Genomic DNA, 27,578 nt, shown 5'->3' with positions numbered 1-27,578 from the left:
AACGGAAATTAAATAGTTTACTATGTAGAGAGTTCGATATGTCATTGTTCCAGATTTTTTCTTTAATTCAAATGTTGGATACTTGAAAAAAATATTATTGCTTTTTTGCTTTCCTGAAAAGAGATTCTGTTAAAATGCTTTTAAAAATATAGTTTTATCCATGGACACCAAAAGTAATATCGGAGAATGAAAAAATGAAAGTTCGTGACCGTAACGTCAGTATTGAACTGGGAACTGATTATAATCACGTTCATTGTGTTAGGTAAAATAACAGGGTTAATTAAACATATTTTCAATATAACAGTAGGTTTTTTTAGAATGAAAAGTGTTGTGGAGAAAAAAATCAGAAAATACTATGTATCGTTTTTTTATATATAGATTTGTATTTTTAATGTAGCGCTGGAGTTATTTAGATCGACAAAAATATAGGAAAAAGAATCAAAAAACTATATCATATATTTTAAAGTATCCTCTTACTTCAACGTTTTATGAAAAAGGCTTTAAAATTATGGTTCATTCTATTCAAATTGTACTGAAAATCTACTCTAATCAAGATTTGAAAGATACCAAAAAATAAAATTACAAAAACACCGAACACTACAACGTCAAACGAATGGATGACTAGTGTCATATTCCTTACTTAATATAAGATAAAACCTGGTTTTATAGCTAGATAAACCTCTCACTTTTATGACAGTCGCAATAAATTCTATTATGTTGACAACGATGTGAGAATAAAATAAACTGAAATATTATGTGAAATGTTAAAAATAGGGGTAAATCAGTCAATTAACATTATGTTATAATCTCAATCACTAAAAAGGGGCATCCAAACTTATAAGTCGAATTTAAGCTGACAACGCCTTGGTTAAAAAAAAAGACAAACAATAGAACACAAAACACAACATAGAACAATAAGAACATAAGCATTACGAAAAACTGGGGGCAATCTCAGGTGTTCTCGAAGGGTAAGCGAATCCTGCTCCACATTTGGCCCATGGTTAGGACTTTCACGAATTATGTCTCCGAAATATCAGAAAATGAAGTGCTTATATACTTTGGATGGACCACTATATTTTCATTAACTTTGAAGTTTAGGGTATTTGTTTAAGCTGTCTTATTGCTCTTCTACTAGTTTAAGAGAAGTCGGCAAGGGTAGCTAATGCATTAAACTCATTCTTATTTTTCAAACAAAAATAAAAAAATACTGTACATCAAATAGTTCAATTTTTCAAATATTTTCTATTGGTGTAATACCGAACTCCCGTACCTTAGTACACGTTTGAGTTAAAAAAAAATCAACTGAAAACAAATTTTGTCAAATTTAATTACGAAAATTTAAAGGGATTAATAACATTTCATTTTCAATATATACTAATGGTAAGATTATAAATCTATCCATCATTAAATCAGCATTCGATATTTGTAATTACGATACCAGGTATAAAACGTTTTATAATTGAACTTTCTTGTTCAAATCAACTGCTTGAGTTCAACAATTTCCACACAGAATGATTCCTATGACGACCTTGTATTTTACATTAACAATTAACAAAAGAGACTAGAAATTACATCGGGCACAGAAATGTTCTTTTCAGAAATATAACCTACATTATATATATATATGTATGCTATGTCAGATATCGTATTGAATCTTGAGGTTTTCTGACTCATCGATAAAGAGTGTCTCAATATGTTTTAAGTGAAACTGCTATTGAGCTTAGGACAAGACTGACTTCAGCATTTTTATTCAGTCTATCTGTTAAAAATTTCACATCGGAGTGCGGAAAAACCAATATTGCATTACTTGTGCTAATATATGATCCAATTTTTTTTATATATATAAAGTCAGCCTACGCATGGAAGCATTTTTAATATGGAAAAAAATTTTGAGAATATATCTTATATATAATACTATAATCAAACACCAATCATGAACAAATATAACAAAACTGTTTTGATACGATGGGATCTAAGAATTATATATAATTAGAACAGTTTCACAACTAACTAAATAACTAATTATCTAATTAACTATATAATTAATTAGTTTTTGGTGTTGTTTGTGTTGCTTAGTCTCTAGTTTTCTATGTTGTGTCTTCTGTACTATTGTTTGTCAGTATTTCTTTTTCTTTTTTAGTCTTGGCGTTGTCAGTGCATTTTCAATCAATGAGTTTGAATGTCCCTCTGGTATCTTTCGCCACTCTTTTAACTAAAATATTTATCATAATGACATGTGTTTTTTTTCACAAAATAGCATATCATACAATGAAATATAAAAACAGTAATTAGAAAAAAAACAATCCTTTGGGTACATAAGTCACGTTAAACATTAATGTAAATGATACGACGAACAAAATGAATCTATTTTATCGAAATTTTTCATATAAAACGTTTGTTCTCTTATTGAAAGCTTACTATAGATATTTGGCAGTTTTTCTCAGATGTTGACATAGTAAATATGTTAACTGTTCATCCTTTGATAGAAAATATAAATGTTCAGTTTGTTAGAAATGTTTTTTTACATGGTACGTGTATGAGATTTCAATTTTTATTTTAGACGCGAAAATTTGAACTGAGGACCCACAACACTAATGCAAATAGTAAAATGGCAAAAGATAACTTCATTGCTAATAGTAAAGCGACGAAAGACAATATCATGGTCAATAATTTAAAGACGACAGACATTACCTTGGCAAATAGTAAAATGAAGAATGTCGACATCATGACCAGTAGTTACATGACAAAAGACAAAACTATTGCCAGTAGTTAAATGGCGAAAGTTAGCATCATGGTCAATATTAAAATGACTAAAGTCAACATACAAGCCAACGGTAAAATGAAGAAAGTCAACATCATGGTCAAAAGTTAAAAGACAAAAGACAAAGCAACGAATGACAATGTCATGGTCAATATAGTAAAATTACGAAAGTCAACATCATGGGCAAAAGTTAAAAAACAAAAGACAAAGCAATTGCCAATAATAAATGACGAAATGCAACATCATTGTCAATTGTTAAAAGACAAAATACAAAGCAATTGTCAATTATAAATGACTGAATGCAACATCATGGTCAATAGTTACAAGACAACACAATATCCAATAATGAAATGATGAAAGACAAAAAATTGCCAATAGTAAAACAACGAAAGACAACACAATGGCCAATAGCAATATGATGAAAGACAACACAATGGTCAATAATAAATAACGAAAGACAACACAATGGCCAATAGCAATATGATGAAAGACAACACAATGGTCAATAATAAATAACGAAATACAACACAATGGCCAATAGCAATATGACGAAAGACAACACAATGGCCAATAGTAATATGACGAAATACAACACAATGGCCAATAGCAATATGATGAAAGACAACACAATGGTCAATAATAAATAACGAAAGACAACACCATGGCCAATAGTAATATGACGAAATACAACACAATGGTCAATAGTAAATAACGAAAGACAACACCATGGTCAACAGTAATATGACGAAAGACAACACAATGGTCAATAATAAATAACGAAAGACAACACAATGGTCAATAATAAATAACGAAAGACAACACAATGGCCAATAGTAATATGACGAAAGACAACACAATGGTCAATAATAAATAACGAAAGACAACACCATGGCCAATAGTAATATGACGAAATACAAGACAATGGCCAATAATAAAATGACAAAAAACAAGACAATGACAAATAATTAAATGACCAATGACAACACAATAGCCAATAGTAGAATGACAAAAGACAAGACAATGCCAACAATAATAACAGGTCATTTCTAATGGTAAAATAACGAATAACAAAGTCATATTTAGTAGTAAAACGACATTAAAAAAAGGGGAAATCGACGAAAAAGACTACAAAGTTAAAGAGTGTTGATGTAATGCCTGTTCATATCAGGGTTTCATTGTGGTATTAAGAAAGGGTATGTTATATGTTGCATTGTCGTTTGGGTTTTTTTGCACTTCAGTGTTCTGTTGTTTCGTTGGTTTCCTCTTATAGTGTTTCCTTCGGTTTTAGTTTGTATCACGATTCATTTTTCTCTCGATCGATTTATGCCTTTCGAACAGCGGTATTCTACTGTTTCCTTCATTTATGTGATTGCTAAAAAAACCAATTGGACGGACAGGGATTTCACAAGTTCATGTGTTTCATTGGGAATGTATAGGTGTACATCAAATATAAGACAACCCTTACGGTACCTTTGAAAAAAGGAATACAGTACTGACTTTTAATTCATGCGTCATCAACTGTCCGTATTCATTTGACAATTGTTGATAACCCATAATATATTTTTTCAAACGAGATAACTTTATCATTTAATGACTTTTGCTTTACCTTGAATTCATGTTTTACTAATGCTTTAAATGGAAATAAATAATATTGTATAACATTATCATGAATCATTTGAAACACACTGCATGTCAAAGCAAAACGATTCAATACACAATTATATTGATAACATCAAACAATTCTTTCAACTGACATTCATAAAAAAAACAATCGGAAAAATCAGTGCCGGAAAATGTTAAATTGAAAGTTGATGGAATATTTTATATTCTTTGTAACATTCACGTTAACTAGTGATTTAAACATTTTATTTTTTAAAAGTAATGATGCGAGACAAATATATTGCATTGAAACGTTCGTGACGTGAAAGAGAGTCCTATGTAGCGAGTGTTAAACAAGTTTATTGCGTTCCTTCCAACAATCAGTCTTTCGAAAATCTTGTTAAATGCGAATTGAACTGTTGATTTTCGCTAAATTTACCGCATTCAGTACGAATGAATACCAAGAATCGTGTTTTGACAAATAATGAAATAGTTTGAAATTACACTTTCAGTTAACATTAGTGTACATGACAGGTGATGTGACGTATTTGGCGACATGGGCATCGACCAAAAGACACAAATAACCAAACAGGTCCAATCGTAACATGCAGTGTTTATCGATAGACAGGTACAGTGTCAATACAATATGTTAACCTATAATCTTGATAGCAAAGAAAAAAGGCAAAGTATTGAATATACCTATTAAAGAAAGAAATTTAATAGCATAGGTAGAACCATTTTATCATTTGTCTAAAAATGTTGATATGCATATATAAAAGAAGATATGGAGTGATTGACAATGAGACAACTCTTCACAACAGACAAAAGATCACAGAAATTAACAACTATGGGTAATCGTACGGCCTTCAATAATAAGCAGAGCCAATATCGAATAGTCAGCTATAAAAGAGCCCGAAATGGCAAATGTAAAATGTTCAAACGAGAATAACTAACAGCCTAACTAATCTACGAATAGATGAACGAAAAACGAGTTTGTAACACAGCAACAAACAACAACACCTGAATTACAGGCTCCTGACTTGAGGCAAGCACATACATAAATAATGTGGCGATGTTAAACATGTCAGCGAGATCCCAACTTTCCTGTCAACATGGAACAGTTGTTTAACAGTACAACATAAGATCGAACCATAAAAATTAGTTGAAAAGGCTTAACTCATCAGAGGGATACACCAAAAATACATTCACAAATGATATCGGATATGTTCCTTACGTCGTAACTACAATCCCCTTCCCTTTCATGAATTTGACCTACCGAATTAGACTATTTACCGGATTTGTAATCACATAAGCAACACGACGGGTGCCGCATGTGGAGCAGGATCTGCTTACCCTTCCGGAGCACCTGAGATCACCCCTAGTTTTTGGTGGGGTTCGTGTTGTTTATTCTTTAGTTTTCTATGTTGTGTCATGTGTACTATTGTTTTTCTGTTTGTCTTTTTCATTTTTAGCCATGGCGTTGTCAGTTTGTTTTAGATTTACGAGTTTGACTGTCCCTTTGGTGTCTTTCGTCCCTCTTTTAGAGAAAATACCATCATCATTCTTATTTGAAAGTCTCATAAAAGTATATCAGTGACTAATCTATTGTAAGGAGAAATTGATGTCGCTCATATAGATCAAGAACAATATTTTTTTTTTTACAGAGAACGTATCATCTAAATATCTGCAAGTTTCAATGCCTGCACTGTAACACATTGCATTGACAATTTGAGATAAGCACCATTTAAATGTCCCGATCATTTTCCTGAATAGTCTTTGTAAAATGATTAAAAAAACAAATAGGTTTACCTGAAGAGTGGGGAGACATTTTTACATGTATTTGATGATTATGATGCAATACGAACTTCAGTATTTAAACCAATTATGGATTTTTATTAAGTAATCGAACAATCCTTTATCTACCAAACAAGACTGAATTCAGACTATGCAAGTATACTTAAACGTAAATATTATTTAAATAACCAAATTTATAAATGTAAAATGCAAAAATAAATTCCTTTGAATATTTCAAAGAATTACGTAAACAGTGCCTGTGATCTGTTTTTGTTTGTCTTTTTCTTTGTAAGATATAAATTAAAACTGAATCGATAATAATGATTTTTCTGTCATATTGGGGACCACTTGTGAAAACCTTACCATTTTAAATAACTGTTCCAATTTTAAGGGATTTGTTTTACTTCCGATCCACATTTCCCAAAATAAAAGATTAAGTGTATACTTAGTATAATAGTTAACACCAATTCACTTTAAGTTTCATATGTAATCTGATGGATATGGTCTCTTGCAGAGAACTATTTAAAGTTTAAAACTAAGAATTTTATTCAAATGTATAAATAACATGAATTGTCTGCTTAACTTTATGTAAATGAATTATTACTGCCATATCAATAAAGGTTAAAATTGGTCTAATTCATTTATCGTTTGGACTTATATAGTTGGTCTCACTCGATTTATTTAAGAATTTACTTTGTTATAATGTTCACTTGAGCATCTTTAGAAAATTGAATCGTTGATAAATATGTACTTTTGACAACTTTCTACAAATGGTACTTATTATCCTCTTCTTCTATCTGACAAGAGATTCTCATGTGTGTCAATTACACCTTAGTTAAGAATCTTGGAATTTGATTGGTTAATAGTAAGTGTATCTGTTCCTGCATTTTCTTTTATCATGTCATTTTGGTTTATATTTCATCATCCCCAGGTTAAATGAAAAAGATTAGCCCTTCTAACTATCTCTGTCGTGGTATTTTTGGAAACTCATTGAATATTTTTGCTTAAATTCTTAAAAAAGATTGTCATAGCGGTATACCAATTGAAACGGAATAAATTAGTAATACTTTCTCGTTCTTATATCACAAAAAATAGCAGACTACAAACAAGTATTGGGAGGATAAACTACAAACCTTTCTACCCTTCACTGAGTCGCTTGTTCATTCATGCGTTATAATAAATTAACCATTTTTTTAATCTCTTGAAACCGAAAGACTAATATTATGAAATTTCAAAAGATTTTTTTTTTAATTAACTATAGTTATTGGTATTTGGTTTACTTAAACAGATCTATAATGTTCACGGGAACGGATATTTGCAAAAAATATCTCTCTTGAATATATCTGTCCATTGTGAATTTGTTAAATTTCATCTATTGCAATCGATCTAAAATATTGAACACAAATAAACGACCAGGAAGGGAATAATATATATTTTTAATTTTTATTCAGCTTTTGATATCTTGTTGTTCATACACATATAGTTACAGGAGCACAATTATTTCTAATGCATCTTCCATAGGGTACAAGTGGTGCTCCATATGGCATTTCTCGAAGTATACAAAAACTAGAAAATTGGTAGAGCTATTCCTGTTACCAGAAAGGTCTGACGCTTCGTAAACAATAGTCCGAAAAATAATTATGGTCATGCGGTATAGCTAGGAATGCAGTTGAAAAAAAACATTATTTCTATGCTAATTGGTAAAGATATTTTGTTATGGCTCCCACGTGCATAAAAAGAATATATATTTACGCTTTGTAAAATATGAATTTTATTTACTGGATTTTTAAACTAAAAAGTTTCGATTGGAAGTAGTTCCAACCCTGTATCATCCAATCAGAGGACACAAAGATTGTATTATAAGTAAAGATTTGCTGGTAAAATGTGAACAAGTAATTTGTACCAAGTCAGGAAGATTGCCATTGTTATATTATTGTTCGTTTCTGTGTGTGTTGCATTTTAATGTTGTGTCGTTTGTTTTCTCTTATTTTTGAGATATTAAGATAAGACGTGGCACGGTACTTGTTTATCCCAAATTCATGTATTTGGTTTAGATGTTATATGTGTTATTCTCGTGGGATTTTGTCTGATGCTTGGTCCGTTTCTGTGTGTGTTGCGTTTCGGTGTTGTGTCGTTGTTCTCCTCTTATATTTAATGCGTTTCCCTCGGTTTTAGTTTGTTACCCTAATTTTGTTTTTTGTCCATGGATTAATGAGTTTTAAACAGCGGTATACTACTGTTGCCTTTATTTGGCTAATGTAACTATATGTTATAGCTATAAGAACCATAAGTAAAAGTGTTCTTAATGTCCTATATTAAACAAGAACATTTTCATTTACTATTTACAAATGTTTGTTCAAATATTTGAGTTAATTATTTATTCAGTTAAGTAAAATACATAAAACGTTAAGTTATATTTTGATTATTCCTTTTTCTGGTCTTTGACTTTGTCTTGACTTTCAAAAGAGAGTAAAGTGTAACAGAATCAATTCTTAAGACTCTTTAAATGTTTTAGACGGAAAAAGTGTAGACAAATTAAAGCATTTGAAATTTTACGATATTTTTGTTGTGTGCATGTTGCATAATCTAAAAAAAAAGGGGGAAATAAGGTGAGACCAAACAAACTTTTTCTCTGATATGAAAGAACCCAATAAAATCATAAGATTGTTCTGTAGTTAAGCTGCACCCCTAACTTACATACGTAGTTTTCCTTTTTTACATACACAAAAAAATATCTGGCCTAAACAAAATACAGATTATTATCTTTTAATAAACTTGAAATTTTTTTATACGGTGCAAGCAAATCCAAATGTAAATTGTATTATTACAGCTTACTAAAAACTAAATACTGTAAAATGTACTCTTAGTTGATCAGTGTGTTCGTTTTGATCTCATTCTGATATAACTGTTTTAGTGTAAATATTAAACATTACTTAAATATTTTATGGAAAAGCATTTTAATTTTATAACTGTGATAAGAGCAATTCTTAACCTTTTTGTATCCGTTTCTAAAGGCCCATTCATGCATGTTTTAGACGTAAAGGAATTGCTATATGAATGAATGCTATTCAATAACAATCATGATCATGTCCAGCCGTCATTCAATATGTTGGCCAAGGCAATGGCAAATATAATCAATGAATTCATAGAGACTTATCTGTTATTGGAATTTGGTAGCTTTTAGATGTAACACCACTAATTCCGGCCCGGCCAAAAAGCGCATACAAGAAAGAAGTATATATTTAACACAAAATAATACCTGCGCATGAGTGTTACTTTCAAAATATGTAGGATGTTAGTGTTACTTTCAAAATATGTAGGAAGTTTAGGTATTTTGGGCATCAAATGAAAGCTGAAGGACTGGTGATCCTTGTAGAACACTTTTGGACTTTTAATTTTAAATATTAAAAAAAGTGCACCAAATTTAAAAAAGAGGGTACATTTTGTCTGTTTGTCAGATCTGAAGTACCTGATTTGGTACATCCGAAGTTCCGGAAACCAGTTCTTTCTTCGATGCCATTAAAGTGATGTTTTTGTTCAGTACAAGATACTATAAAGTGCTTTGACATGCAATGATTGCCACTTTATTTGAACTTCAAATGAAGAGGTGTGTCTGCTAGAAATGGAGGAATTTAACATAAAAAGCAATGGGACCATGAATTAGTGGTGTACTTTCTTTACATAAGCCTTGATGAGTGTGCTAATGGCCTCAGCAGCGATATAAGTAAAAGGATATGTTGATTGATTGCAACCGATCTCAAGTATTAAACTAAAACACAGAAACGACAAGGAAGTGAATAATATATATTTCATATTTATTCCGCTTTTGATATCTTGTTATTTATACACATATAGTTACAGGAGCGCATTTATTCGTAATGCGTCTTCCATAGGGTACAAGTGGTGCTCCATATCTTATTCTTCGAAGAATACATAAACTAAAAAATGGTTAGCTATTCCTGCTACCAGAAAGGTCTGCCGCTTTGTATTTAATAGTTCGAAAAATAAATATGGTCATGCAGCAAACTTAGGAATGCAGTTAAAAACAAGAATGTGTCCTCAGTACACGAATGCCCCACTCACACTATCATTTTCTATGTTCAGTGGACCGTGCAACTGGGGTAAAATTTCTATTTTGGCAATTAAAATTAGAAAGATCATATCATAGGGAACATGTGTACCAAGTCTGAAGTCGATTAAACTTCAACTTCATCAAAAACTACCTTGACCAAAAACTTTAACCTGAAGCGGGACAGACGGACGAACAGACGGACGAACGGACGCAAAGACCAGAAAACATAATGCCCCTCTACTATCGTACATGGGGCATAACAACAACATTTATTTCTATGCTTATTGGTAAAGGTATTTTATTATGCTCCTACGTGCATAAAAAGAATATATATTTTCGCTTTGTAAAATATGAATTTTATTTTCTGGATTTTTAAACTAAATACTTTCGATTGAACCCAGTATCATCCAATCAGACCACATTCTGGGTAAAATTTGCTGGTAAAATGAAAACAAGTAATTTGGCTCTTGTAACCATATGTTCTAGTTTTAAGAACCATAGATAAAAGTGTTCTTAATGTCCTATATTAAACAAAAACATTTTCATTTACTATTTACAAATGTTTGTTCAAATATTTGAGTTAAGAATTTATTCAGTTAAGTAAAATACATAAAACATTAAGTTATATTTTGATTATTCCTTTTCTGATCTTTGACTTTGTCTTGACTTTCAACAGAGTTTAAAGTGTAAGAGAATCAATTTTTAAAACACTTTAATTTATTTTGACTGAAAGAGCGTAGACGAACTATAACATTAGAAATTTAACGAGGTTGTTTTTTGTGCATATTGTATAATCTTAAAGAAAAGAAAATAAGGTGAGACAAACAAATATAAACTATCACAACACGTTTCTCTGACAAGAAAGAAACTATGAAACTATAAAAATGTTATGTAGTTAAGTTGCACCCCCCACCCCTTTTCCATAATTTAAATACGTAATTTTCTTTTTTTTTTAATACACAGAAAAATATATGGCCTAAAACATTTCATTACTTCACCTTTAAGTAGAACTTGGAAGTTTCCTTTTCATACGGTGCAATCAAATCAAAATATAAATCGTATTGTTAGAGCTAACTAAAAATTATACAACTTTGAAATGTACTAAAAGAGGGACGAAAGACACCAAAGGGACAGTCAAACTCGTAAATCTAAAACAAACTGACAACGCCATGGCTAAAAATGAAAAAGACAAACAGAAAAACAATAGTACACATGACACAACATAGAAAACTAAAGAATAAACAACACGAACCTAAAATGTGATCAGTGTGTTCATTTTGATCTTATTCTGATATAACTGTGTTAGTGTAAATATTTAACATTACTTAAATCTTTTATGCAAAACCATTTTAATTTTATAACTGGAATAAGTGCAATTCTAAACCTTTCCGTATCTGTTTCTAAAGGCCTACTCTGTCATGTTTTGTACGTAAGGGAATAGTTATAGATAGTCAATAACAATCACGACCAAGTCAACCCTTCATTCAATATGGTGGCCAAAGAGGTATGCAAATAGAATCAATGAATGTTTAAATACTTATTTTTTATTGGAGTTCGGGAGCCGTTATATAAGCCAGGATGACTGTTATATTGGCCTCAGCAGCGATATAACTATAAGGAGATGTGGAATAATTGCCAATTAGACAACACTCCATTAGTGGTATAAGTACGAGGATATAAACACCAATCTTTCACCGTACGACCTTCAACAATGTGCAAAGTCCATACCGTATAGTAGGACTAGCTATACATGACCTCGTCATGACAAAATGTGATACAAAAAGAAACCAAAGCAAGCTTTTTAACGAAATGAATGACAGATTACTGACTAAAACGGACGAAAGCTTAAGGGCATACGATACAGTTACAGGGAAGGTAATGACGTTGCTAACGTAAAATGTTATTTTTCGCGACGTCAAACTAAGACATATCGGGAAAAGATGCATTTTTCGACTGATTTTTATCATTCAAACTGATTTAATTTGAAAACGAGTTCATGGACCCCTATTTTTCAAAACAGCAATTTGTTTCATTTTGCAGGGAAATTATGTGACCCAATTTTATAAAACTGTAAATAGAGGATTTTTTTTAATTTTGATAACCATGCAGCAAAAAATGACGTATTTTCCTCAATTCATGAACATTTGATAAATATGAGTTATTTCTGAATAAAAAAGGCATAACTTTTTAGGATATTTATAAAATACAGAAATTACCGATTATTTAACAAAAAACAATTTGTGATTATCTTTTATAACAAAAAAGTAATGTCTTTCTTTCGAAAAAGAAATTACGGCCACAAATCTGAATTTTGAGCAAATATACCAAATTTCGACCTCATTTTTACTCAAAAAGTAGCAAATGAAGGTATATTTTTTATTTCATATTTGATTTAATCAGGTAAAAAATAGCCTATATGCAAATTTTCACGAACTTGTTAATACAGGATCAAAACTGTATCGTATGCCCTTAACAGTGGTGGCTATTCTCATCTTTCAATATTGTATAATTTACCATATTCCCTATTTATATTTCTACGAATGGACTTTTTCACATTCAATTTAAAATTCAAATTACGCCTTTTTCCTTGCATTCACTCATTTGCTGCATACTTTGCATTATTGAATTTGGTTTCTTTCCAGGTGTGTTTACCCATAAAGAAAACATATAACTTTAAGGTTTCTATTCGAGACCATTGCACGAACTTTAGTTTGTAGTTTTGTCTTATGTGTATTGAGTTCTTAATTGATAGTCCTTTGGTAAAAGACAGTTTCTGGTTTGTTTTAATTTTCATATCATTTTGGATCCTATCCTTGATAATTCTCAGTCTACATGGAAAACATACCCATAGTGCATCACAATATATCCCTATAGATTATTAGATAATGAATGGATCTTTCTTACCTCACTCCAACAGGTCTTTTAAGCACTTCTCCTGAAATATATAAAAAGATAACATTAATCTCAGAATTATAGAATACATTTGTATGAGTATGGAAACGGCATGATGTAACTAATTTACGTGTACCATTTTCGTTCGAACAATACGTAATTCCAAAATAACCTTCACCATGGACAACCAAGACTCAATGTTTTAAATAAAACAAATGGCAAACACACAATCCGATTACATTAAATCTCACAAATATGTCAGAATCTTATTTTAAGGTTTATGTCCTTATTTATTTCAAAAACATTCCAGGTTTTCGTCTCGGAATGTATCATAAGGTAAATACAGAACTTTACACTCTTACAAACATGCATGCACTGTCCGAACGTCAACTTTTAAACAAACATATTTGATTTAGTTACATTTTGACAACAGAATGATGAAACAGTTTTTAAAGGCAATGAGAATATTTTTAAATGACATTTTCGTGCAAAAGAAAATTAATCTTTTGATTGATTATTTTTTTGACATTTGGTTAAAGCCATAATGTATACTCTTATGTTTCACTAGATCAATCCATGTAGTGCCAATAAATATTTGACATGCTATCACGTTTATAATTTTTTTCACAATTTCATAACATAAGGTTTTAAAACCCATTTTTGAAAATCTTATAAAATCCTTGTTATTTGTTCATAGTTTTTAGAGGGAAACAGAATTCTAGAGAAAACTATTTCCTGTCAAATATCCAATTTGTAACACCTCAAAAACAACGACATGGACCCGCCGTTATTTATTCTTTTTTTTTTGTTCCTTCATTTATATTCTATGTCTTTTAACTTCCATTTATGCATTGCCTGTGTTTGTGATTTTCGTCTTACTATTTGTATAGGTAAAAAGGGGGTGTAAAAGAAAACTTGTTGCAGGTGTTTTGTAATGCAAAAATGTTTATTATTATGCTAATGTCATGACGATGTACCGTAGTCTTCATATAACAGTTTAACATTAAGAGTCCAAGAACAATACTAAAAAAATATAATATTTAAAAAAAAATAAACTCGAAATAAGTAACAATGAAATAAATGTACCGCTTTTTTTCGTCTTGCATTGCATTTGTGACTATTATAGTATTTTCTGGATTCTTTCATCATTAATATCAATTGGGTACGAATTATTTCATGAAATTCACACGTAACACGTATACGATGTAAGGATATAAAATTTTTAGAAAAACAACATCTATGACAAAATTTAGTACTTGTCAATTCAAGGTCGTATCAGGTTCGGTCACCAAATAAACAGCATAGGATATTTCAATAGAACCAAATTAAAAGACCAATACAATGAAAATAAAATTGAGAATGGAAATGTGGAATGTGTCAAAGAGCCAGCAACCCGGCCTTAGAGCATACATCAACCGGAGATCACAATAGATCTGCAACAAACCCGGAAACGGGTTTTTCCTTGTCCCTTAACAAAAATGTGTACTAGTTCAGTAAAAATGGGCGTCATACTAAACTAAACATGTAAATAAACATGTTAAAAAACTAACAAGACTAGCAAAGGCCAGAGGCTCCTGAAGTATGACAGGCAGAAAATGCGTCGGGGTTATGTTTTGTGATATCTCAACCCTCTCTCTATACCTCTTGCAAAAAAGTATGTAGATAAAACAAACGTACAGCAATCAGAATACATTAAACCCAAGCAGAACTATTGAGACCAGACTTAAAAATCAAACAAATAAAATCAGACTCATGCGAAGGCCAACCATTTTAACCAGACCAGACCCTAGCCATAGAAAGGTCAATAAAATCATACATAACCTAAGCAGGACCAATTAAACATACAAAGACCACAGGACGTGTTCTAAGTAGAAATGAAACAATTCATTTTCAATAGAAAACGTATTCTGTTTTCCACTTCCCTATCAATTTTCAGACAATATATCATAGTCTGTGTGTGTTTGCTCTTTACAAATGCTACACTAAAAACAAATTAAAGTCTAATGTGCATTTTGTTTCAGAATACATTGTTTATGCTTAAAAGGCCATCAGAAAATTGTGTTTGAGAATAAATAATTTACGTTTTGTGTCAAATTACGAAACACACTTCGGAATTGCCAATCATCCCAAATTAAATTCAAATTGTAATTGTAGAATCACGATAGAATTTTCAAAGATCATACATGTATAAGGTCTTTCAATCAATTAATGAAATTACGCAGTGTCATAATTGATTCAATTCATCCATTTTGATTACAATCACATTTGATTTACTGCGTTACACAACATACTGATACGGCAAATGACAGAAATGGAATACTTCAACGTCGCACGATACTGGTGTCCTTTTAGTGAAATGGCGGACAAAACACATTCAAGTCATTAAAATTATTAAACATTAAAAGTGATAGCAATTCTAATTGATGCTTGTTGAAAGTCAACTTCTGTTATAGTCGTTTATTTGTACTACCTTGAAATTTCACGTGAAGCACTCTACTTTAAAACTGAACAAATAATTTACTTTTGGAAAAATACGAAAAACGGTTGAGTCTATTATTATAGTATATAACCAGCATGTTCATATAACGGTGAAGATCCATTTTGATGCTGACTTTTCACCTAATAGATTTTTACATCAGAATAAGTAAAGGGTGTCCATAAAACTGGTTTGATTTAGCCTACGACATAAATGGTTGTTTCAAAGTGAAACTGATTGTTACCAATTATGCGTGTTACTCATTCATTAGAGGAAAACAGACCCAATAACTAGAAAAAACAAAGTTGTCCACAAAAGAGTGGAAAAACAAAATCGAAACACAGATAATGAACTTGTCCTTTGAGAATAGACGAGACAATTTACGGACAGTGATGTTTAAGAAAAGATGTTTTCAGATAGGTCTATCATTCAGCTAATCGTTTGAACAATTCAAATTATTACCCAAACAGGAAGTGATATCAGTCAACTACAATAACCGTTATTGTTTGAAGTTATCGTAGCCAATAAGAAGTGATTTTTTAGGAAGGGCGTGAACTAGGGATATGTCTAAATTGTTGTGTTGATGATATTTGTCAAAACTAAATATGATCCTTGCATGTATCGAGCAAGTTATTTGACAATTATCGCAACTTTAAAAAGAACAACAAAAAACAACAACATTAAAACGAACAATAAGGACTGAGAAACACGAACCACATCTATGGAGCTATGGGTAAACTTTGGTTCTAACTCAAGACCTAATAAAAATTAAATCTTTACAGTTTATATATTTTTGTTGAGGGGCCACTTGGTCTAACCTCGGGTGCAAGATTTCCTCGCTGCGTTGATGACCCATTAGTGGTCTTGTGCTTTTTTCTACTTTTCTATCGGGTTGTTGTCTCTTTGACTCATTCCCTGTTTCCATTCTCAATTTAATTATTATGTTATAATAAATTAAACTGGGACAACTGTTCACATGAATAAACGAAAGTGTGACGGAAGCTTCGATCCGGCAACCAGCCAAAACAATTATGCATGTCAACAGACAAGATACCCGAATATTTGTAACATAATTAAGTCAAATAACAGGGGAAAATCTAGTTTTACATTATTTTTATTTTTCAGAAAAAATATTATTTGACCTATTGAAATATATAATGATTATTCAAATGCCCATATGGTTACCTTGTCACACCAATCAATGTGGTTTTATTATGCAAATATTGAGTAAAAATAATTTTATTATATTTATGGAATAAAACTAGTAATATTAATGTAGTGTAAAATATCTTTGTTTACAGCTACGATTAACTTTATTCGAAATCAATGATGTATTTACGTATATATATATACAAAAGAGTCAGAAAATTCCAAAGAGACCATCAAAAATCACACAGAGATGTCCAAGAAAAACAGGCAATTCTCCTTTTGAATTAAAAAAAAAGTAAAATTGGATAAGTAGGCGCTAAATAGTCTGCGTCAAATACTTTTTAACTGTACGATCCACACGTATTGTGTATTCATCAAATGGAATAGAAAAATATATAATTAAGCTAAGTTGATTTCAAAATCTACATATTTAGTATAAAAGTTTATTTGCAATTTTTGGATTATATAAATGATCATGTTTTCATTATTCTCATATAAGAATCAACATTAAAAAAAAAAATATACAATTATTGCACTGAAATTACTATCTTAATTTTAAACTTTAATACTTCAAAAAGGAAATGTGGTATGGTGATGCCCAATAAGACAACTCACCACAAGAGACAAAAATGACACAGAAATCAACCACTATAGGTCTATATAATATTTGCATCCTGTAGAATAACTCCAATAGTGCAGAAAACAGTAAAAATAAACAGCTGCGCCATGAGCGCATGATACGCCCGACATCTTGTGTGGAAGTTTTATGCAATAATCATTAATAGTTTCTGAGAAAGTTTTAAGCAATAACCATATATTGTTTTTGAGACACGGCGGGACATGTGAAACCCCCAACCCTGTTTTTTTTTAAAAACTAACTAAATATCACTAAAATAAAATTTTGAATCAAAACCAAAAAGTATACAGATCTTTAGATTAATATAACAAAGAAGTGTGTAAAGTTTTAAGCAATAATCATAAATTATTGTATAGCATATAATATTTCCCACAGAACGTAACCAAAAGTTAGCGTGTAATTTATTCTAATATTGCACTAGTGCAATAAATCTTCAATATTCATGACGTCATCAACGACAAAATCTTATTTTAAACCATTTTTTACTTTTAAATATTATATTGCTATACAATAAAAGGGTTATTGCATGAATATTGGGGAATATTCATGCAATAACCCTATATTATTTTTGAGATACGGCGCGACATGTAAAAGAAACCTCACCTGTTTAACAAAATACTCAATATCTCCAAAATAAAGTTTTGAATCATCACCAAAAAGTATACAGATCTTTAGATTAATATAACAAAGAAGTGTGTAAAGTTTTAAGCAATAATCATAAATTGTTTTTGAGATACGGCACAACATGTAAAAACAACCATACAAAATACTCAATAACTCCAAAATAAAGTTTGAATCATCACCAAAAAGTATACAGATCTTTAAATTAATATAAAAAAGAAGTGTGTAAAGTTTTAAGCAATAATCAAAAATTGTTTTTGAGATACGGCACAACATATAAAAAAAAACTCCCCCTTTTTTACAAAATACTCAATAACTCAAAAATGAAATTTTGAATCATCACCAAAAAGTATACAGATCTTTAGATTAATATAACAAAGACATGTGTAAAGTTTTAAGCAATGATCATAAATCGTTTTTGAGATATGGTACGACATGTAAAAAACTCCTCCCCCTTTTTTAAAATACTCAATAACTAAAAAAAAAATTTGAATCATCACCAAAAAGTATACAGATATTAAGATTAATATAACTAAGAAGTGTTTAAAGTTTTAAGCCATAATCAAGAATCGTTTTTGAGATACGGTGCGACATGTGAAAAAAAACACACCCCTGTTTTAGTTAGAAAGTGCCGTAACTCAAAAAGTTTTAATCTTATTTTCACCAAAAACTATACAGATCATTTGACTATCATAAGAAACAACTGTGTCAAAAATTTTGACAGGCGTATAAATTTAAACAATAGTTTGGTAATAAGCGTCTAGGCACAAATACATAAATAAACCCATTGCTTATAGTATATGAGAAACCAACTTGACCACGAAAACTCAACCTTAGTCACTGATCCAGATTGTAATTCTATGTCTAGCTTTTTTCAAATTTCATCGCAGACGAGAAAAAAACCTATAAATGATGCAGAAGATACCAAGAGGACACTGAAAACTAATAAGTCTTAGAAAAACTCACAACACCTTGGCAAACAACAAAAATAAACCCAACGAATCAAAGTATGGAAAACTTAAAGCTAAACAACATAGACCACACTAAAAATGATGATCTCAACTGCTCCGAAAATCCTGCTCGACTATAGATATACATTAGATCATTTTTAATAAAAATGTGCGCTTTCAAAAAATGACACTGACCCTTTCAATATTAGACATTTAAGCTTTATCAAGCGAAACATAGCATATGGGTTACCATGGTTGAAAGTTTAAATTGATGGTATGTAAAAAAAAAAATTAACACATTCATATATTTTATATGTATTTACAGTTTGTTTCAAAAAAAACCTACCCCCACTTCAAGGAAGCGTACTTATGACCACTTATAACAATCATGATTCTTTGATGAAATTCAACATGAACAGCAGGTGGTAGAGGCGGATTTAGGGGGGTGGCAAGGGGCCCGCCGCCCCCCCCCTTTTTAGGAAAAAAAATGGTTGATTATATAGGGAATCGTTGAAGCGTGACTGGAGCGGGCCCCCACTTATGTAAATTTCTGGATCCGCCACTAGGTGGTTTAAAAATCTAATTTCGGTCTTCGCACATTTTAAAGGTCTAAATAAACTGTGATGGTATAGTTTCTTGGACTTTCCATGCAATGCAAAAGACAAAGAGAAGATGTAAGAAGATGCTTGGAGAACTTAGCGTCAAAATTTGAATGTTCCGTCAATACAAATTTCGCTTTCTATATCGTTTACCTGAATAACATTTTTCTTGTTTTATGTTTTTTTTATGAGAGATGTTTTAAAGTATGTGTAACCACCTTTGCTTGACTTTGGTAAACATGATTAATGCTTCATGTGAATAGGCAAAGGCAAAGAGTGTAAATATCCATGCGTAAATATCCATAACTTTTGGAGCGCAAATGTCCAAAGGTGTTCTCGGTAAAAATAGCGTAAACGTCCTTTCGTATATGTTGTTCAGGGTATTTATAAATGTGGTGACAAGGCTCATTCCATGTCACAATAAATCAATGCCAATGTTAACTGATATCGACTGATATCCGAGTATTAAAAAGGATAATTATCTATTTCGGAAGATAATGTCTTTTTTTCTCTCTCATTTACTGCGAACAATTTGATTTGAGACTTCCTTTCTTTTTGCTGTTTGTTTTACTGGTCTGGTTAAAGTTTGCCATACCTAATTGGACAATCACAAAACTAGTTCTAAAGAGGATATAGTATTCAATTTAATGTATCCTGATTTTTATGTCTTTATATGGTAAAAACACAATGTAGCAGATTTAAAATGATAAAAAGAGTCGTACACAATATAAAAAAACACCTTCCTTATATAAAAAAAAAAATAAAAAAGTTCGTCTCATCTTTTAAACAGTGCAAAATTATGCTAGATGCAAAAGAAAACCGTGGACGGTCAAATATTTCTTGGTTAAATATATATATGAATGCCGAAAGCATATTGCAGTAAGTGTTACCATGAATATAGTTCTCTTATTGTACAACCTTTTTAAAAGATATCAATTGAAATATATTAGAAATAATTGCATTTTTTTTAATTATTATTATGATTAGTAGTTTAGCTCCCACTTGCTGTACTTTGTTAACTTTGCAGGCTTTTTTTTTTTGGCAAACTGTTTTCTACAATAAAGTGCAAATGGATTTTATAATCGATCTCATTTGATGTGCATTATACTGATTTTCTATCATTACTTGCTGCACAGATACTTTGCAATAACTTATTTTTTAAACATGTTTTTTTTTAAATCTATTATTGCAAATAAACGGATCATTCATAAAACAAGAATATATATTCTTTATAAGTGAATGTATGATTATATCTTTGAAAAAGTGAAGCGACGACTATACAAAGAAATTTATAAAGTTTACTGACAGCTATGGTAATTCCCAGCGAGTTAAGTTTAATTCAAACTAGAGGTGAAAAGTTTACAGCATTTGTAATTCTCGACGAATAGACTTTTATTCAACTTGAGGTTGGACCATACGTTGTTTTTGCTTTGAATGCATGTAATTTTTATCGGAATGACTAGCCCACAATACAAAAGAAATATGTCAGCATTTAAAGCTCTATTTGCGTAATGCAGATGCTTTGTTTTATGGTAATGTCATTGATTGACAAAAAACTGTCGTGTTGGGTAGAATTAATTAAAATGGAAAGCACAATAATCTTTAGTTTTACTGCTTTTTCAATCTGCTATGAAAAAGTACTAGTCATATGCATTGGCTTTGTTGTTTTTCTCTAATGTTCCTGCGGAACAAGTTGATTTTACGTTTTTATCAACGCTAATGTGTACTCGATTTTCCATACGGGTTCGATTTTCTATAGGTTCTTTCTGGGTTTTTTGTTGTTGTTTTTTTTTAACTGTACGAAGCAATTGCAAGCAATAGTTCAACGATGTCAGGCATATAAAGCATACTTTTTTTGTAAAGTTTATTCTTACGATGTCAGGCATATACAACATAATTTGTTATAAAGTATATTTTAAATTTGTCAGACCTATAAAACATTCTTTGCTATAAAGCATATTCTTACGATGTCAAGCCTATAAAACATACTTTGCTATAAATATATTCTTCTTTGTTGTCTGTATCAAAAAGTAAAATCACAAAAATACTGAACTCAAAGGAAAATCAAATTGGAAAGTCCCTAATCATGGCAAAATTCCATTGAAAAAACCCCACATCAAAACGAATGGACAATAAATGACATATTCCTGACTTGATAGAGGCATTTCCAAATGTAGAAAATGGTGGATTACATCTGGTTTTATAGCGCTAAACCTCTCACTTTGTATGACAGTCTCATAAAACTCCGTTATACTTACAGTAATGCGTGAACTAAACAGACATAATAAATAAAATAGTCAAAATATGGGTACAGCAGTCATCATCGTGTTTCAATTTTAAAATATTTTTTAAAAATATATATGTTGTACAAAAAACACAATTATAAACAGTTTTCTGAATTCAAGTTAAACGGAAATGTTCATCTTAGATTAAAATTAAAATACCATTAACATAAACTTTGACATTTTCTTGATCAATACGTAACTTTATCAATACGTAACTTTATGTTAGTGCTTCTGATTACCTCAGGTATACAAATGTACAAACGGCCAATGACTGACATTTAATTAGTACAATTTTCAGACAATTGAAGAATTTATTTCTCGCGGTCAATCGAACAATAGAAAAAAATACAAAATTTTCGTAATGCTGAAATACAATATTAATATTTGGTGTCAATGCAAAGGCAATCTAAAACTCAATAAACACACAAAAGATATCAAGCGGTCAATATACGGCTTTATTTTAAGGTCATGTGGCATATGTTAAAGCTTTGAAATGCCCCAATCTTGAAAAAATTGTAAAAACAGGATACACATTATGTGTGGTGGTCAACCATAATTTTTTGAAAGCTGTGATGAATACCCATTCTAGATTATTTTGTTTATAATAAAGCAATTGTAGTTTTAAAGTATTTTTCAAATGACTCCGGAATATCTCAATGTATTTAGATATGTGCATCAGATTATTCACAGAAACCCAAAAAGTATTGGCAATAGGATTTTTGTTTATAGTCTTTTAATTGAACATATTGCAATTATAAACGTTGATATCATGAAGTGCTTTAATGAACAATTCGTCTTCAGATTTAAAACAATACAACAAAATTGAATCTTCACAAAAAATGTATTATTGAAGAATGTTTTGTTCAATTCTTATAACACCATAATAGTTTGAATTTTTTTTCAGTATTTTTATTATGTATAACATGTATAACAATACCATAATATACCGTATCAAATAAAGTATCTTCTTTATTGGTACTAAATCCGGTGAGGCAGACAACTTGTAATCTTATTTTATCATGCAGTCATTTGTAAATGATATAATGACAAACGTTACACTCCCTTTACGTTGAAGTGACCTTAGGGTAATGTGCAGTATTGCTGATAACGTTTTCGTCATTACGAACAAGATGTTCTTGAAAATGGAAATAATAATTGTAAACTTTGTGCGTCCGAAGATCTTAAGTACGGGTAAAACGTTAAAAAAGAGGGGTAAAGAACTTAAATGACTAAAGGTGACCTTAGGAGAATGGACAATCAACATAAGGTCAGCTTTTGAAATTGCTTTAGGGAGTTGGGACCTTAGTTTCAAATTATAACTGAATTTATGATTAGAGATATTTACAAAGATAAATAAATAATCATGTTGATGCCGAGGTATATTACACATTTAATAACAATTGTGATTATAACATTTTATACTTAAATACTGAAATAATATCCTTAATGAATTTAATCAAAAACTCACCTTTAGAAAGAAAACACAAAATGGAAAATATTAAAGAAATCCAATAAAAATAAATTGTTTGATTGTTCATATTTGTTTCGTAAAATTAAATGAAATATATTCCTCTCTCTCTCTTGGCACTATTGAATGCGTTGTAATCACTAGCTTCAGGTAAAGGCGGAACTATCGATCGCTAATTGCGTGAACCAGTATCGACTGGAAGCTACCTAGCACCCATTCCATCGATATTATCCCTAAAAAGAGGCCCGGTAAAAGAATTTCACTGAAAAGTTTGCTTTGTGAAGAATTAATTTCGAATAAAGAAGAATTCTATTAGTAACCACTAAATTCATTGTATAGATCGAAATTAAATGTAAAGTTCATTGATTCTCGTCATTATAATGCATTAGACAAATGTTAATGATGAATGTTGACAATTTTAGCCATTTATTTGTGAAATACGGTCTTTGATTTAAAGTTTTTTGGACCTTTATCTTGATGATAATAAACATTATGACGTTTAACACGGATACTGCACAAATAGAATTGATTTTTATTTTAGAACCAAATAACGCGGGATACAGTTAAATGGGATCTTAATTGATTGAAACATTAGTATATAAGAGGACAGACAAAACATGGTTACAATTGCAAATGCTTAAACTGAGAACGGGTAGGATGAATATATTTCACAATGATATGAAATATTGATTGATTGATTTGTGTTTGTTTAATGTCTCCTCAGCACAAAAAAGCCAAATCGCGGCGAGAACTAATCCTTATATTTTACAATGGTCGCTATGAAAGAAGAGTATTTATGAATTGCCTTCAAGTTATTGTCATTATCGGAATTTAATTGTGATTTAATTGTGATTTGCGTTATTTGTTGGGTTACTTGGACGATCATGGTTCTTTTGATTATGGCCTTTCAAAAATAACAAATAGTATAGGAAAACAAAACAGAAAAATAAAAAGGAGAAATGTTCCAAGTTCGGTTGCTATTTGTATTCTCTTTATAGTTGTCTTTTAGTCCTCATATTATTTTGTGTCAAAAGAATACATTGCACAACATTAGTTTAACATGACTAATTACATGGCATACGAACAGAAATAGCTATTGAGATAAAATAAAATTACGTACACGGCGATAGGACAGAATATCATCCGAACAGAAATAGCTATTGAAATGAAATAAAAGTACGTTCACTGGGTAAATGGCGAGGATAAACAAACATCAGATTAAATCGAAATCAATCATATTTTGCGCACACAAAACGTTGATTTTGAGGAAGTGCATTGTCTCCTTCAGTTCATGTTGATAGTTTTATTGCATTTTACATTTCACTTTTAGGATTACTGCATGTATGCACATTTCCCCTTCCATTCGTGGTTATGCATTTGACCTTTCTGCTGACTAAAATTTGGCCTATCAATCTATTTAAGACATTTATTCAAATAAAGATTTTTCAATTTTTAAAGAAAAAGTTAACGATTTAAAAGTAAGAGATTAATATTACGGAATCTATTCAAATACAACACGGGTAAAACCATCAGACTATTACAACAAGAGGAAGAGATATAATCATACTCATATTACATCATTTTAATCTTGTTTGATCACGGAAAGTGATGGTTATGAAAAAAAACCTATTGATACCATTACAAAGGAAGCCGGTGCGGACAATTTCGCGTTTTCTTTGCTTTTTATTTGTCAATTTAAGACCGTAATTCGATACCAGACAGACAGATCATCAGCATAAACAAGATATTTATAGAACTAAATTAAAAACACACATTATACTTATTCATTTTAACATTGTACTAGTATATAGATAAAAGATATGGTGTGAGTGCCAGTGAGACAACTTTCCCTCCAAGATACAATTTGTTAAAGAAAAACCATATATGTCAAAGTGCGGTCTTCAACAAGGATATTTGGCACACACCAAACATTAAGATATAATGGGCCCCAAAAATTTATACTGTAAAACCATTCAAACAGGAAATTGTGCTCAAAAGAAAGCATACAATATAGAGAAACATATGAAGTACAACGTTCTTCCGCCCATGTCGGATTTAACATCTACTTGTCGTCTGCTTATCTCAAGCTTACTTCCTGGCTCATCCTTAGGGTTAGAAGCTACCTTTTCACTCACATTTCTATAATGTATATTATAAAAATGTAAAATCTCACAAGAGAATTCGAAGTTATTTCTATGATTTAAGTTATTAATGATTTACACGACAGAATCACTTAAGTCGACATCGATTTGTAGTACTTTATTGTACAGGAAAGTCAATAGATCAGAATGCTATATTTATGTGCTACAAACTGTAGCTGTGTTAAATTAAATCACGAAAGTCAAAATCAAGAATAAATTATTTGATGTCGCATATATCTATACATTAAGAAATTTGAAATGATTGATTTCAAAACTGGATGTAGTTTTGACAGAAAGTAAGGATGTGCGATCCTCTTGGTATGTCACTATTCGTCACGTCTTTTTCAATATTTTGACTATGGATACCTTCTCTAAAGTAAAGCATAGACATGTATTTCCTTAAGTGGGTTATTTAATTGTTGTAGCTAATTCCTAGATATGGTAAATACTTATCAAGTATCATAATTGTAATAAGGACACCATAATGAGATGATAAACAGTTATGAAATATCTGCTTCACAGATGGTCACGGACATGTTCTTATCGTTAGAACTGCAAGACCGTGCTCTTATCATAGTTATCATCACCGAATTTGTACTTATGAATGGTATCACTAGTGGAGCAGGAGGGCATACCCTTTTCAAACATCTAAGATCACATCTGGTTATCATTTATGTTAATGTTTCTTTTTTAGCGTTGGCGTTGTCTCTTCTTGTCTTGATTTTTAAACTTTGAGTGTCTATTAGATATCTTTCGTATCTTTATTTAACACATAAGAAGTTTAATTTCAAATCTTTGTGAGCATATGTTCAAACTTAAGCTTAGAAACCAAGAGTTTGATAGACGAATAGTAACATATAAACAGACAAACATCATACTACAACAAACTAAAGATGGAGCGTACACTTACCCATCAAGCACGTTGAGGTGACCTCGTGTGATCTAGAAAGGTACAATATACCTGATTCACTAGAAACAGCCGTCGTGTTGATCATGGTAGATAAAATATGGCGATAAAGAGCATTTGTGAATGTCATTAACGTGAAACGTAAACAAAAGGGTGATATCTCAAAAATACTGAACACCGAGGATAATTCAAAAGGGAAAGTCCTTAATCAAATGGCAAATGTGTAATCAATGAAAACAAATTAATCTTGATGCCGTAAGTTTGAGATTAAATCAGAATCGTACTAACAAACTTTGAGTCTACTTGTATTTTTGTCCATCTGATGAGTTAAGCCTTTTTCAACTGAATTTTATAGTTCGTTCTTATGTTGTACTGTTATACCACTGTCCCAGGTTATGAAGAGGGTTGATATCCCGCTAACATGTTTGACCTCGCCACATTATTTATGTATGTGCCTGTCCCAAGTCAGTAGCCTGTAAATTCAGTGGTTGTCGTTTGTTTATGTGTTACATATTTGTTTTTCGTTAATGTTTTTACTTAAATAAGGCCGTTAGTTTTCTCGTTTGAATTGTTTTACATTGTCTTACTCGGGGCCTTTTATAGCTGACTACGCGGTATGGGCTTTGCTCATTGTTGAAGGCCGTACGGTGACCTATAGTTGTAAATGTCTGTGTCATTTTGGTCTTTTGTGGATAGTTGTTTCATTGGCAATCATACCACATCTTCTTTTTTATATAAAAAAAAAGAAAAATAAGACATATTGCGACAACCCGATGTTTCCTTTCCACGGAACCTAGGACTTCATGCTTTTGGTGTCCGTGACCTTTTCTCTATCATTATCACATCGCCTTTGACGATAAAAACGTTCTTTATAGCAAGAGCAATGGAAATCATTTTCACGTCATACACCATTTATTTTCCACAATTTAACCAATTCTTGATCTGCTAGGTTCTTAGACATCATTCAGGACAATTTAACGCTTAATTTAGTGGTTATCACCTTAGATACAACAATAACACTTAAAGAATATAATAAAATCAATTAAAAAACGGATAATAACACAACACTTCATCAAATAAAAATACGATTAACATTCCAAGGGAGATCGACAGACAAAGAAAATCAGAAATTTCATTGTTATAAAATCTATTTACATTGTCCTCAAGTCTGATTTTGACTGGATCAAAATATTTCCTCTGATCATAAAGCTGAAATTAATTGTGTTA

At 30.9% G+C, this 27,578-nt stretch overlaps 1 protein-coding gene across 1 annotated transcript in view; it reads right to left on the bottom strand.

Annotated features, from left to right (window-relative positions):
- Positions 1-23,452, bottom strand: part of LOC134680633 (uncharacterized) — a 60,844-nt gene extending 37,392 nt beyond the window's left edge. The window contains exons 1-2 of the mRNA XM_063539758.1: positions 23,304-23,452; positions 13,131-13,161 (exon numbers count right to left, since the gene is read on the bottom strand). Of these exons, the coding sequence (XP_063395828.1) occupies positions 13,131-13,161; positions 23,304-23,373 (101 nt within the window). The 5' untranslated portion in view covers positions 23,374-23,452. The remainder of the gene's footprint in view (positions 1-13,130; positions 13,162-23,303) is intronic.
- Positions 23,453-27,578: the final 4,126 nt, after the last annotated feature.

Source organism: Mytilus trossulus, chromosome 1 (genome assembly GCF_036588685.1).
Source record: "Mytilus trossulus isolate FHL-02 chromosome 1, PNRI_Mtr1.1.1.hap1, whole genome shotgun sequence".
NCBI classification, from domain to species: domain Eukaryota; kingdom Metazoa; phylum Mollusca; class Bivalvia; order Mytilida; family Mytilidae; genus Mytilus; species Mytilus trossulus.
Note: the sequence above shows the minus strand (reverse complement) of the source record. Positions and strands in the feature narration are given on the sequence as shown.